At 42.7% G+C, this 15,795-nt stretch overlaps 1 protein-coding gene across 1 annotated transcript in view; it reads right to left on the reverse strand.

Annotated features, from left to right (window-relative positions):
* The window catches only part of LOC148147175 (putative G protein-coupled receptor 139), a 118,742-nt gene extending 103,551 nt beyond the window's left edge, over positions 1-15,191 (reverse strand). Inside the window, exon 1 of the mRNA XM_087996222.1 lies at positions 15,059-15,191. Within this exon, the coding sequence (XP_087852348.1) occupies positions 15,059-15,191 (133 nt within the window). The remainder of the gene's footprint in view (positions 1-15,058) is intronic.
* Between the last annotated feature and the right edge of the window lie 604 nt (positions 15,192-15,795).

Below are 15,795 nucleotides of genomic sequence, written 5' to 3' on the forward strand. Positions count from 1 at the left end.
GTCTACATCCCAGGGTACTGAAGGAGGCTGCTCGAGAAATCGTGGATGTGTTGGTAATTATTTTCCAGAATTTCATAGATTCGGGATCAGTTCCTGCGGATTGGAGGGTGGCTAATGTTGTACCACTTTTTAAGAAAGGTGGGAGAGAGAAAACAGGAAATTATAGACCAGTTAGTCTGACCTCAGTGGTGGGAAAGATGCTGGAGTCAATTATAAAGGACGAAATTACGACACATCTGGATAGTAGTAACAGGATAGGTCAGAGTCAGCATGGATTTATGAAGGCAAAATCAAATTTTATGGAATTTTTTGAGGCTGTAACTCTGAAGATGGACGAGCGAGATCCAGTAGATGTAGTGTACCTGGACTTTCAGAAAGCTTTTGATAAAGTCCCACAAAGGAGGTTGGTGAGCAAAATTAGGGCGCATGGTACTGGGGGCAAAGTACTGACTTTGATTGAAAGTTGGTTGGCTGACAGGAAACAAAGCGTAGTGATAAACAGCTCCATTTCAGAATGGCAGGCAGTGACCAGTGGGGTACTGCAGGGATCAGTGCTGGGACCGCAGCTTTTAACAATATATAGTAATGAAATAGAAGATGGCATGAGTAATGACATTAGTAAATTTGTTGATGATACTAAGCCGGGTGGCAGGGTGATATGTGAGGACGATGTTGGGAGATTCCAGGGTGACCTGGCCAGGTCAGGTGAGTGGTCAGATGCATGGCAGATGCAGTTTAATGTGGAAAATGTATGGTTATCCACTTTGGTGGCAAGAACAGGAAGACAGATTACTATCTCAATGGAATCAATTTACGTAAAGGGGCAGTACAGAGAGATCTGGGTGTTCTTGTACACCAGTCACTGAAGGCAAGCATGCAGGTACAGCAGGTAGTGAAGAAAGCTAATAACATGGTGGCCTCCATAACAAGAGGGATTGGGTATAGAAGCAAAGAGGTTCTTCTGCAGCTGTACAGGGTCCTGGTGAGACCACACCTGGAGTATTGTGTGCAGTTCTGGTCTTCAAATTTGTGGAAAGACATTCTGGCTATTGAGGGAGTGCAGCGTAGATTCACGAGGTCAATTCCTGGAATAGCGGGATTACCTTACACTGAAAGACTGGAGCGACTGGGCTTGTATGCCCTTGAGTTTAGAAGACTGAGAGGGGATCTGATTGAGACATATAAGATTATTCAAGGATTGGACACTCTGGAGGCAGGAAACATGTTTCCGTTGATGGGTGAGTGCCGAACCAGAGGACACAGCTTAAAAATACCGGGTAGACCATTTAGGACAGAGATGAGGAAAAACTTCTTCACCCAGAGAGTGGTGGGCGTGTTGAATACTCTACCCCAGAGAGCAGTGGAAGCCCAGTCTCTGGATTCATTTGAGAAAGAGTTGGATAGAGCTCTCAATGATAGTGGAATCAAGGGTTATCGAGATAAGGCAGGAATAGGATACTGATTAAGGATGATCGGCCATGATCATAATGAATGGTAGTGAAGTCTCGAAAGGCAGAATGGCCTACTCCTGCTCCTATTGTCTATTGTCTATTGTCTCATGATATCTCCACTCATTTTCCTAAACCCCATGAAATACAAGCCCAGTCACCCCAAATCGCTGGTCCCTCAACAAGCCTGTCATCCCAGAGATCAGTTTGGTCATCCTCCACTGCTCTCCCTCAATGCCCTTTACTAGGCAAGGACACCAAAACTGCAAACAATATTGCACAAAGAGATGGGGCCCCACTAAGGTCCTATACAGCTGCAGTAAATCACCCTTACTCCTGTATTCAAATCTCCCTGAAATGAAGGTGAATTCCCCATTTATCTGCCTACCTGCTTTCTGCTCCTACAATATTACTTTCACTGATTGGTGTACATGGACATACAGATCGTTTTCAATGTTACAGCTCCCCACTTCTTGGGTCTATATACACTGGTTAGCGTGCCAATACTATTCCTAGTATTGACTTCTGGCTTCAGAACTCACTGCCTTACATGGACTTGGAGGGCTGCGCAGAAATAAAATGATAATGCAGCTTAAGTTCATTTATATATCAACATTTTTCAACCATTCCCTTTGCAAATGATAGGCTGCCATTCTATTGTTCCCATCAAAGTGCACAACATCTTATCTCTCCCATTGCTCTCCATCTACCACATATTTTCCCAGTCTCTCCACATGTCTCAATCACCGTGGAGTCTTTTATACATCCTCCTCATCCACTCACAAGCTGACATCGTTTAGTACTGTCAGCAGACTGGGGAATATAGCATATGAGCCCCTCACCCAAAGATATGATGTGTATTGGGAATAGCTGGATGTCCAATCTCGATATATCCTTGTTATATCCTCGAAGTGTTCCATTAAAAAAAAAGGTTTTATTCTTACTCACTGTTTCCTATCAGCTCTCCCATTCTAAAACCATGACCATATATTAGCCCCAGTCCCACAGGATTCGAATTTACACAATAGGCTTGGGGCTTTATCAAAAATCTTTCTGTGATTCCAATCGTATTGCACTGATATCTTCTCATAATTTTGTTAAAAGCCACTTTCTCAAATATGATTTCCATTTCATCAATCGCTGTTGACTTTGTCTCTGCCCATTAATGTCAGTCCGATACTTTCTCTAAACTGTTTAGTTGCTAATTTAGTTGCTATTCCGTTTTTCTCACCAGGCTAAAGTTCTCTAGTATTTCTAGGAAGATTTTGTTTTTTTTTAAATCTTCTGTGAAGGCATAATTTATTCCATATTTCTGCTATTTCACTATCCTCAATTACCTGGTATCAGACTGTAAGAAAGCTGCAACTTTTTCTCTTAATTTTGCCATTGACATATTTTCAGAAGATATTACAAGTTCCCTCTTACATACTTTGGTAAGATATTCTTCAGAAACCCATCAATTCTTATCTTAAGCTACTCAATGATTGACCTACCACATCCATACAATAACAGAAGCACAGTCTCTGTTCCATCAGAAATACAGTACGGTCTACATTCGGCCCACTTTCCGAAATCTTATGGCATTTCAACTGCACAACCATGTATTTTCTAAAGATTTTGAGGTTACCATGGCAACTCCCCTCCCAAGCAGTGCATTCCAGACCCCACAAACTCTGGGTGAAAAACAGTCCTTAAATCCTCACTAAACCTCAAACCCTTCACTTTAAAAATGTGGCCCTTTGACTAAAAGGAACAGCTGCGGTCTATCCAACCTGTCCATGTCCCTCGTAATCTTATCCTTCTGATTCACATCCCCCTCCGCTTTCTCTGCTCCAAGGTAAACAACTTGAGCTTATCCAGCCTTTCTCCGTAGCTGATATTACTCCATCCCAGGGAACATCATGGTGAAGCTCCTTTGCACTCCCTCCAGTACAATCACATATTTCCTGTAATGTGGCTCCCATAATTATACACAGTTTTCCATCTTGGCGTAATCAAAGTTCCACATAGCTCTTATAATCTATACTTCGATGTATAAAGGCTATGTTTACGCTCCCCTATGCGTTCCCAAATTGTGCAATAACCTGTGCAGTCACATTCAGGGATGTGTGGAGAAGCACCCTCTGATCTTCCTAGTGTGCTGTCATTCATTGAGTCCTCCCCTGCCTGGTTCTTTCTTGCAAAGTGCATTACCTCATATTTATCAGGGTTACATTCCATCTGCCATTGATCGACGCATCTGACCATTTTCTCTGTATTGATGTGACCATCTGATCATTCCGTCTGTATCTTCCTGAAACATAAGGCCTTCATCTTCACTGTCAACCACCCGGCCAATCTTCGTATCAAACACAAACTTACTTATGATACCCCCCACCCCTCGTCCATATTCACAGCTGCATCATTTATGATAAGGTTAAAAATCAGAAAACATCACCTTATAGTCCAACAGGTTTATTCGGAGGCACAAGCTTTCGAAACGCTGCTTCTTCATCAGGTGGTTGTGCGCTTTAATGAAGCACTTCGAAAGCTAGTGCCGCTGAATAAACCTTTTGGACTATGACCTGGTGTTATACAATTTTTAGCTTTGTCCACCCCAGTCCAACACCAACATCTCCGAATCAGAAATAATAAGAGACACAGCACTGATCCCCGGGTACACCATTGGACACTAGCCTCCAATCACACAAACAGCCTTCTACCACCACCCTCTGTCTCCTACCACTAAAGTTGATTTGGATGCAACTTGGCAAGTCAATAATGCGCCCTACCTGTTTCCTGGTTATGCTGTTGAGCTGGAGTCACTTGTAGAATATCTGGAGATTCTCCCGAATCTTGCCTGCCAGGAGGTTTTCATGTTCCTGGGTTAGTCAGCCCCCTCCAACTGATGAATTTCCTCCTTATTGCAGTCTTATCTGGCCTGTCCCAGGTCCTGCCATTATTTGCCTTGAATGTGGAATAGACAGCGAGGGAAGCGTTCTGTTAATTTCCAACTTGTCAGATGTTTTCTGAATTTTCTAAATTTCACTGTGACCCATCTCTCATTCTTTGAATCTCCAGAGAACATAGGCCAAGTTTCCTCATTAGGCAATCTCACCATCTGAGGGATTAATCTGGAGAATGTCCATTGCACTTCCTCTGTGGTCAGTATATTCTTTCTGAGATTCGGTCACCAAACCTATACACAATACTCCAGGTACAGTCCCACCAACACGCAGTGAAACTGCTTCAACATGTCTATACATCAATGTTCTGACTCTCTTAAATGAAGGCGAACCACACTTTAAGTTTACACTTACATATATTCTTCCAAATACCGTTCACATTCATTGCATTTACGAACTCACTGAGATATTATAGAAACCCTTCCGAAAATCCAATATATACCACTTCTACTGGTTCCCCATTAACTATGCTGTAAGAAACAACTTCAAACAATTCCGAAGTTTATCAAGTATGATTTCTCTGTCAGAAATGCATGCTAATTCTCTCAATTGTTGCTGTTAATTTTTAAATATCAAAAATGTCATCCTGTGCAATAGATTCTAAGTTTCCCTCCAGATGTCAAGTTAATTGATCTGCAGTTCTCCACACGATGTCTTTTATTACGTTTGTAGCTGTTTGGATCCCTTCCATTCATCGATAGAGCTTGGATCACGTTTATCCCCAATAGTTTCCGGTCTCTGCAGAATGTGCAGGAAAATAAAACACAGTCATCGACTATGCAATTAATATGGCCTCAGCAGCATCCCGTACAACTGCAATGTAACTCCCTATTGGTGATTTATTTCTGACATTTTAATATCATCTGTTTCGTCAGACTTCGTAATGCTCAATCCAGCTCCATGTTCAAGCACTACCTTGTTACTGATATGAATTGACTTTATGTCTTTAGCTCCAGAAGGCCAATATGATCACTTGGCATTACTGGGGGATTTTCTGGATCTTCCTCCATGAAGACAGATGCAACGTAACTGGGTGTTTTCTTGACCATTTCCCTGTTTCCACAATGACCTCTCCTCTCCTGATTACAAATTTCCATATTTGACCTTGCTTTTATTTTGTTTCCTTTGAAATATAGATCGTAGACTGATGCAGTCTTTGTGTTCCTGTTTGTTAGCATGTCTGTTCCTTTTTAATATCCTTATCAGTTTCATGGCCTTCCTTTTCTAGATCGTTCATTTCTGAGAATTCTCAGGTTTCCACAACAGCTGGAATTCTTCTGAAGCCACTTCCTATGATTAATATATTTTCTAATTTGTTATGTTAAACATCATTGAGTCACTTTCTCACTCTTTCGTGTTTATACCTGAAATAAATAGACGTATTTTTCAGACTTTGCAGTATTTCTAAGAACTCCTGGTCCTGACCAGATACATTCAAGAGCATTGCAGGAGTAACGGAGAACAGAGAAGAAATTGCGGGAGCCCTGGTTGGTTCTTTTCCATCATTGCTGGCCAACACGTGAAGTCCTGGACGACTGGAGGGTAGCATATGCTGAGCCCATATTCAAGAAAGGCTACAAAGATAAACCTGGGAACTAAAGACCATTAAAACTCAAATCTAGCGGGTAGATTACTTGAGAAGTTTCGGAGAGATTGGATATACCTGCATTTGGAAAGACATTTGGAGAGATTGGATATACCTGCATTTCGAAGTCAGATTAGAATTGTGCTGGAAAAGCCGAGCAGGTCAGGCACCATCTGAGGAGCAGGCAAACCGATGTTTCGGGCAAAATCCCTTCATCAAATTCAGCACGGCTTTGTGCATGGGAGATCTTGAATCGTAAATGTGTTGGAGTTCTTTGATGAAGTGACCAGCGACGTTGAGGAGGGAAGGGCGGTATACGTCGTCCATATGGATTGCAGTAAGCCCTTCAGTAAGGTTCCACAAAGTGCGCTGCTCTGGAAGGTTAGGTCACATGGAATTGAAGGGGAGCTGGCAAATTAGGTACAAAATTGGCTTGATGGTAGGAAGCAGAGGGTAATGGCAGAATGTTTGTCAGACTGGAGGCCTGTGACTAGTGGAATGCATCTGGGTTGATGCCGGGACCACTGCATATTACATATATCTTTAATTTAGATGAGAATGTACAGGCATGATTTGTAAGTTTGAAGACGACACTAAAATAGGTGGCATCATAGAGAGTGAGGAAGGTTACCATAAATTTCAGAAAGTACAGCAGTACTTTCATCAGCTGGGGAAGTGGGCTGAGAAATGTCAAATGGATTTTAATATTGATCAGTGTAAGTTCTTGCATTTTAAAAAGTCAAATCAAGGTTGGACTTTCATGGTGAATGATTGGGGTGTAGTGGTTCTCTGGAAATTGATTCTCTGGTTCTCTGGAAGTTGATTCAGAGTTAGACAGTGCAGTGAAGAAAGCTTTTGGCTCACTGGCCTTAATCAGTGTATATCACTGAGTATCGAAATTAGGGAGTTACATTGCAGTTATACAGGATGCTGCTGAGGCCAAATTGATACCGTTATGTTCAGTTTTGTTCACTTTGCTACACGAAGGATGTTATTAAACTGGAAAGATTGCAGAAAAAAATTATAAGGATGTTGCGAAGGACTCAGTGGACTGAGTTATAAGGAGAGGTTGGACAAGCTAGGAATTTTTACTTTTGTGTGTATGAGACTGAGGGAGGATCATATTGAAGTCTGTAAGATCATGACAAGCATGGATAGTGAATGTACCCAGTCTTTTTTCCCAGGGTTGGGCAGTCACAAACAAGAGAGAATCAGTGTCAGGTCAGAGTAGAAAGAATAAAAGGAAACCTGAGGAACAATCTTTTTATACACAGGGGCTGGTATGCATATGAAATGAGCTGCCAGGGGAAGTGATTGCGGCGGATACATTAACAACCTTTAAAAGGCATTTGGCCAAATACACGGACAGGAAAGGATTAGAAGGATACGAGGCAATGGGGTTAGCGTGGATGGACATTTTGGTCGGAATGGACCAGTTTGGGCTGAAGGGCCTGTCTCCGTGCTGTCGGACTCTATGACTCGAACAACCATTGCTTGTTTCCCACTGAATGTTATATTGTACTTTCCCAATTCACTGGAGCTATCTGGATCCTCTAACCTCCAGTCTTCCATGATGTTAAACTAGAAAGTTCAAGCATTCTATATTGTATGCAGACACCGTGTAAAATGCATCTTATTAATGTTATTATTCCTTAAAAGCTGCTTCAGTACAAGGTTATTAATTCTTCCTTCTGACCACACAATACCAAATCCAAAATAACCTGCTCTCCACTTCTCTTCACAACATACTCTACAACCTTATATAAACTTACGGAATTTATTTTTCACAACATGAGCAGTCACTTCGTTAACGCAGTTTAGATTCAACTTGAGACCATCCAAAAAGACTGCGGTATCCACAATACGTGCACATCTAATTTCCAGAGCATATGATGCTGAGATTTTCTGCTAGCATTTTGGTTTTGATATATAACACACCAATATTTGCTTCTCCTTGCTATCTGTAAGCTCTACCTAAACTGATCCTGCGGAAACTGAGGGACAGGTCTGTGTCGTTATTAGTGATAGACCTGGACAAGATATTCATGGGGGCTCACCTCGACACTGAGATGATCTGAAAAAATGTCCTGCAATGCAGGATAAGTATCAATTTCCTCCCCGCTCTGTCAGGATAAGAGTGACCATATACTCTCTGCTCGCTCACACTCACTGTACATCTGTTATAGCACCGCCCCCCCCCCCCCCCCACCGAACAAGGTTCATGCTCCCTCACACTCGCTGTATATCTGTTATAGCATCGACCCCCGAACAAGGCTCATGCTCCCTCACACTCATTGTACATCTGTTATAGCGACGCCCCCCCCGAACAAGGTTCATGCTCCCTTACACTCACTGTATATCTGTTATCGCACCGACCCCCGAACAAGGCTCATGCTCCCTCACACTCACTGTACATCTGTTATAGCACCGACCCCCCTGAACAAGGTTCATGCTCCCTCACACTCATTGTATATCTGTTATAGCACCTACCCCCGAACAAGGTTCATGCTCTATCTCCAAATAAGTGTCAGGCACAACCACTCTCACTATTGAATTCAGTAACTTTCTTCGTCACTTTCTCTGTCACCTACGCAATACACCCACACTAATAATGCTATATGTATACAAAACTGTCGACTGACTCATTCCAGACACCTCACAATTCCCCCCAACACACACCAGCACTAACAGCAGGGTCACCCATTCCCACTCTCACTCCCACCCTCCCTTTCTCCAATTGCAGGAGGAAGAGCCTGGAATAGGACAGAAAGGCAAAGCCGGGCGGTGGAGTGCCCGATATCCATTCGCTCACACTCTCCCCCCGCCATGTGAGTAGGACACTGGTATGAGCCGTAGAGGACTGGGACGCCTCGTGTGGAGATTCTGAAACATCCATGTCCCACCGACCGATTAAGGAGCAATGTCCAGTGAAAGACAATTCTCACTTTAAATCCACTGGCAGTTCCAACGAGAGTACTTTCACTTCCAAAAAAGACACAGATACCTCACTGCACAGAGACGCAGACAGAAAAATACACACACGTATTGGTAAACATCCCAATATGCGAACACGCACAATACTTACAAGGAGATAGGCATACACACACGTAGAAACACACAGAGACATATGAAGTCACATACGAATAGACACAAACACAGTTAGGAAACACACAGACTGATACACAGACAGACAGACATAGGCACACACACACACGGATAACAAGCACATGGACACTCACGCATATATATGTATACACACACACACACACAGAGATGCACACACAAACACATGCAGTCACAGAGGAACAGAAACTAGTGTCATTAAGACGCAAATCGATATGCTTTGGATTAGTAAGGAGATCAAGGATTCTAAGGAGAAGGCAGAAGAATGAGGTTGAGGTACATATAAGACATTATTGAATGGAATTTTAGACTCGATGGGCCGAATGGCCTCATTCTGCTCCTTGCTTTAATGTTCTTGTGGTGTTATGCTATCAGGTGTTCTCTTTCTGAGACAGCAGCAGAGGCTTGTTTTGATACATATTTGATTGGGAAGTGTCAGTGGGAATGTGGGACAGAATTGAAGTCCAGAATGCTTTATCTTTATTTCTAATTATTGTGTCCTTATGTCTGAAAAGATGTGGTGATAACGGATCCCACAATGAAATAAGGATGTTCATTTCACTTTAGTGTTGTGCTATCTGCGGTGTCCTCATGCTCAGGGAGCAGTGAAGACTCGGTTATTGAAGATATTCAACTCTGAGCTAGTGACTGATCTTTACTGGACTGGAGAGTCAATGTTTATTGGGAACAGACAGGAGCTGGATGGTCAGACACAATCGGATCAGCCATGAGCATTCTAAATGGTGCAGCTGAATGACAAACTGCTGCCCCTACTACATGCGCTGTGCCCTCAATCCACCCACGAGGTTGATACAGAGATGTACTGCTCCCCCTACCCCATGTGTTGTTCTCTCAATCACCCCGAGGTTATCATAGAGATATACTGCTGCACCTACCCCATGTGTTGTTCTCTCAATCCACCCTTCGAGGCTGTTACAGAGATATGCTGCTGCCCCTACCCCTTGTGTTGTTCCCTCAATCCAACCCCTCGATACTGTTACAAGGTAGGGGACCACCCCTTTCAGTCAGGCAGGATCATTACAATGAGACGGGAGGACACCATTTTGCCCCTCGAAGAAGTTACACAGGAATAGAGAATGAAGTAATTCAGCTCTTAGAGTACACTACACAGCCCAGGAGGAGACCATTCAACCCACCTTAAGTGCTACACAGGAACGGGGAAGCTATCGGTAACAGGAAATAGATAGTAGTGATCAATGTTTATTTTCAGGTTGCAAAACTGTATCTCGTGTAGTGCTGTAGACATCACGGCGGGATCATCAATGACAAATAATCTGTATCAAAGATCTTGAGGAAGGGAACTGAATGGCGCGAAGCTCAATTAGCGCATCATCAAGATGATCGTTCAAGATGTCGTCAAATGGAGATACTGAGTCTGCAATGTGATACAGACAGGGAAGGTTAGTGAGCAACCCTTCAACAGAAAGAACATAAGGTGAGTTGTCTATTGTGGCAGGAAGGATAAAACAATGGCAAACAATTTAAATGGAGAGAGATTGCAGAACTCTGTGATACAGGCCGTTTCCATGTTCCTGGGACATGAATCATATGAAGTCAGTCTGCAGATGCAGCAGAAGTTAAAGGGAAGGTTAGTGGAATGATACTGTTTCTGGCAAAGATTATCACGTTTAAAGAGGAATGTTTTACTGCATCTGAACGGGGCATTGCTGAGACCACATCGGATACACTGTGTGCAGTTTGGATCACCTAAACTTAAAAAAAGATATAGTTCTTTCAGAAGATTTTCATAGATGTTTCCCTTCACTCATTCCTGGAAGGTAGGTCTTTGATTATGGGGGATTATCTGTTTTGATCTGAGATTATAAATCTTCTTGAACCATACATGACTTTCAGAAAGGTGTTTCAGCTGGATGCATGTTTCCTCTTGTTAAGTAGTTTAAAGCTAGAGAATAAATTTAAGAATAAGATGCATTGATATCAACACACATATTATATAGACTTTGACCGATAGTTACAAATTACACAGACGCATATAAACATGTAATCAGAGGATAAAGCAGGGACTTTTTTTTTCTAATGAAAGGCGCTGTGTACAACAGCGATGATGCACCTTCATATCGTCCATTAACATCCGATCCAGAGAATGCTCCAGGAGAGCACACATGGCCCAGTTTGATGTTCAGTTGACATTATTGTACGGTTCAACACAGAGAGGGAGAAACATGTTCCCTGCCTGAGAAGCAGCAGCTGATTGATTTTCTCTCTTACTTTGTCCCCCCAACCCCCCAATAGCAAAATGTGAGACCATAAAATCCCTGAGTTATCTTCACCACTCGTGAAAGATTCCTGGTGAGGACTCATTGGAATCTCTCCACTGCCGGAAGCAAAGGGTGTTCAGCCAAATCCAACGGTTCCACAAATAAATCCCATTACCAACAGCTTGAGTGAGTAGAATAATGTCAAAGGCAGAATAACATTTGGGACACACTATCTTTTTACCATTTTTTGTGAGTTCAACTCCCTGCATCTCACATTTTTCTCACAAATTACCCTGTCTGAGTCTTAAACAATTGGTCATATCACTAAACTGGCTACATTTAAAATTTGTTGTAACCAGTGGAGGAGTGGGACTGGATAATGACACAGTGACCCTCTCAGATTTGTCGGAACACGAATGAGAAATTCTTATTGGACTGTTCAAGTGGGAATTCCCTTTACCAAACGTTTGTGGTGCCTGGATGTTTGCATTTGTTCAACGTTGTGCTGTATTCAAACATTTGACAGACAAGTGCATGGAGGAAAATGGTATACAGACAGAAATGTGCTGCTGAAGCCACAATCAGATCATCTACGATCTTAGTGCCTTGTGGAGCAGTGACAACGTGTCGAATGACCCACCCCTGCTCCTCAGTCCAATGTTCCTATGTTCAATTCAGCCCCTCAAACCTCCTACACTGGTGCTGACGGGGGCATCTTGCTCCAAACACCTGGTCCACAATAACACAGGATCTCATTCATTCCCTCCAGGTTGTCACACAGTTTGGTGTGGGTTGGAAAATGTTACTTCAAAACCCAGGCTGGGTTCGAAAGACAACTCTGGTCTCTTTACAGAGTGTCTCCTCTCTGTAACTTGTGTTTCATTTGTTGGTCATGGTATAGACCCAGATTCACTGTGAATTCAACCCCCAGACGAATCTTAGTGATCACTCATAAAGTACTTTGCTCTCTCTGATTGGAACGTTCAATAAAGAACGTGCAGGAAAATTACAACCATTAGCTTTGTAATTTCAGAATATAAGGAACAGGATCATGTCGTTCAGTTAATCAAGACATTGTATACGATCATGGCCAATGTTCTGTTCATATTAACTCATCTTTTATGTCCAATTCTTCACAAACTCTCAGCTCTCTGGCAGATCAAAAATCCATCTACCACCTTTTTAAATACTTTCAGTGATGTAGCTCCCCTAGTTCTCGAGACAAGATAATTCCTGACATTCACTACCCTCTGTGTGAGGAAAACACTCCCCACCGTCACCTATTGATATGAACAAGAGGGGAACACAGGGGCTCAGCAAAGAGTGAATAGCCTTGCTATCAAGGCAGTATTTGACTGAGAATGTCATCGGAAGCGCCATCTTATTTGAGCTTAATGAGAATCAGGTGTCCCCTCCCCACTGGCTGGGGTCTTTTCGAGCACAAAGGAAGATGCCTGTTTGGGGGGCGAAAATCTCAATCCCACGACATCCCTTCAGTAGATCCTCAGGGTAGCTTCCTCAGCACAAACATCTTCAGCTGCGTCATCAATGTCTTTCCCCATCATAAGACCGGAAGTGGGGATGGTCACTGAGGGTTACACAATGTTCAGAACATTTTGTCTCCCACTATCTCCTGATACAGTCTGTGTCCGTGTTCAGTAAGACCCAGACAGCATTCAGGCTTGTGCTGTTAAAGTGTCGGTAACATTCATGTAACAGTGCTGTCAGACACAGTTAAAAGAGGAGCTCATTCAACATCTCAAGCTGGTTACATACAGAAATGTGGAAGCCATTCAGCCCATCGAAACTACTGAACAAGAAGAGGGACAGCCCATTCAATAGTCCTGCTTGTTCCACAGGAAGAGAATGGGGTCTGGTCAGTACATCGAGCTGTTAAACAGGATCAGGTAGAGTCTAATCAGACGCTTGAACCTGTTCCATGGGACCTGGAGGAGGCCATTCAGCCCCACAAGATAGTTATACATGAACAGGAGGGTGTCACTGATGCTCCAATACAACAAACCAATGAAGCAGAGACTGCACTCATGGATGGCTGCACGAGGTTCCTCGTGGGTCACTTGTCGGTGGAACTTCTGCTACTTTAACGTGGTTTGCTGGCAGTGAGGAGGGAAGCCAAATGTTTTGTATCAAGTCTCAAAGAGGCATCTTCCATCTCTGAGTAGACAGACACATGTTCTCCATGGAGGTCAGAAGATGATGGGAATAGTTAACTGTTTTAGAATGAAGACATTGTGGCTGCTGTCAGGATTTTGTATAACGTGAAGTTTAGTGTAGGATTGCACTATATTCAAAGTCTGACCCTCTCTCTCTCTCTCTCTCTCACACACACACACACACCCTGTATCGATATAGGGAGTGGGGGTGGGATGAGGGGAACGTCCTCAGAGGCTCTTGTAACCCGAGTAACAACAAGCCATGGATTTAATCACCGTATCAATGTCTGTTTAGAACATCATGAGGGACTGTCCATTCCCCTTAAGTTTCAATGCAATCATCTTTTATTCTCTCACAGCGCTAAAGATAAATCTTCATTCACTCCTGATTTTACCACCATCTCAGGGATTAGTCTGGTGAAATACCTTTGCACTATCTCTGTGGCAGGGCGATTATTTCTTGTAAAGGAAAGAAAATCTGTCCACAATTTCCCAAGACTGCCTCAACAACACTCTCAGGTTTGATCACAATAATTCCTTTTCCTCACTGAGACATCTCATTTTTTTTCCTATGGCGTAAAAAGCCTTTCCTTCTCACTACCCTGCGACTGACGTAGAATTTAAAAGCTTCTGACATCTATATGTGAGCATCAACAAAGTCAACACCAGAGGTGCCACGGGAAATGAACATCACACTCAGGGAAAGACTAAGAAAGAATGCACTTGAAATAAGGAATGATAACCCACCTGAATCGAAATGAGTTGTAGGAATATGGGAAACAGGCAGAGTAGGGAGCTATCTTTTCTTTTGTTCTTCCCTCATGGGTCAGGCCAGTATGTTATGCTGAGCTTGAACTGAGTGAATGGTTCAGCTGTTCCACATGTCAGTAAAGAGTAAAACACATTGCTGTGGGTTTGCAGTCACACAGAGACCTGATCAGGGAAGGATGACCCATTGCCTTCACTAAAGGACATGAGGCACGCCGATGGGCTTTGTATACTTAATGATGATGGTTTCACTTCAATGCTACCAATTTCCTTCATATTAACAGATTATTATTCTGTGGCTCTAGACCATGAGTCAATGACTTGAGCACCATGTATTATCTTCCCGTCAGACAGTTTCTGTGCAGAGAACAAGTTAAACATTTCAAGTGCAATTATTTTGTGATGGACATGTGGTTAGAAGGGGCATGAAACAGGTGATTCCGGATTTAACAGAGGCTCAAATGATGGTTTACTCAGAAGGTGCACTGTGGCTGACGATGAGACGGGGATATCACGATGGTGATATTGGACAGAATTAGCGAGTGGGGAGGATGTGGAGATATTGATCTGTGCAGGGCTAGAAGGATTATGGAGTTTTAGAGTTTCTCCTCGCATATTGATGAGTCATTTGAAAGTAGTAATTTGCTCATTATAATTTCTAAGGAATGGGATTTTTCATTGGAGCTGAAAACGATGACTTCCATCTTTCCTAATGTTAATAACATGAACAATAATTCAGTTTAACCTGCTTTAATAGACAGTTAGAATGACTTACCAGGAACACCAACTATAGCGAGGATGGGATAGTAACCACCTTGAATAACAATCAGTACATCATAGATCCTCCATACTAATGACACGCCAGGTTGGGAAAGCCAGTAAAGACTAGTGGAAAAACTCCTGTCCATGTTGGATCATTCCAGTCGAATGTTCTCAGATTCTGATATCTCCTCCCTGTCTCTCTGGAGCTGCTGATCCCTGTTAGTTCTGTCGGCGATGCACCCACTCATACTATGGGATAACACATTGAACTGAATCCTTAATTAATAAAAGAGGCAAGCCCTCCAGTGACACATTTAGGATCCACGGAGACCGACATTAATCACAGTTACTGAACAAATAGCTGTAGCCAGCGCCTTTCAATTCAATATTGCTTTATTAAAATTCCAAATAATGATTAACATTTATACAATCTGGACTGGATATGCGAGGGTGACTGAGGGAACGAATGTTGAGTCTGATAGATTAATTGTGTGTAACCATTCACTCTGCATTGGATGTGGAAGTAATGCCACATGTTTATCGGAACACCAACATGCTTCTCTGCTTATAAATGGAAACATAGACCCGTAACTACTGCTGAGGCATGACAATATCAGTAAGAGATTGAGAGAACTTTTATAGGCCATGATCTGGAGACAATATGAACCTCAGACAGCGTGGGGTTATAACAGACAGACAGCATTGATATGTTAACAGAGAATTGTACCTAAGGGAAAATGGGGATTCCAG

The sequence above is a fragment of the Chiloscyllium plagiosum genome, unplaced genomic scaffold (assembly GCF_037043375.1).
Source record: "Chiloscyllium plagiosum isolate Xiang-an unplaced genomic scaffold, Cpla_swu_hap1 HiC_scaffold_18, whole genome shotgun sequence".
Lineage (NCBI taxonomy): Eukaryota > Metazoa > Chordata > Chondrichthyes > Orectolobiformes > Hemiscylliidae > Chiloscyllium > Chiloscyllium plagiosum.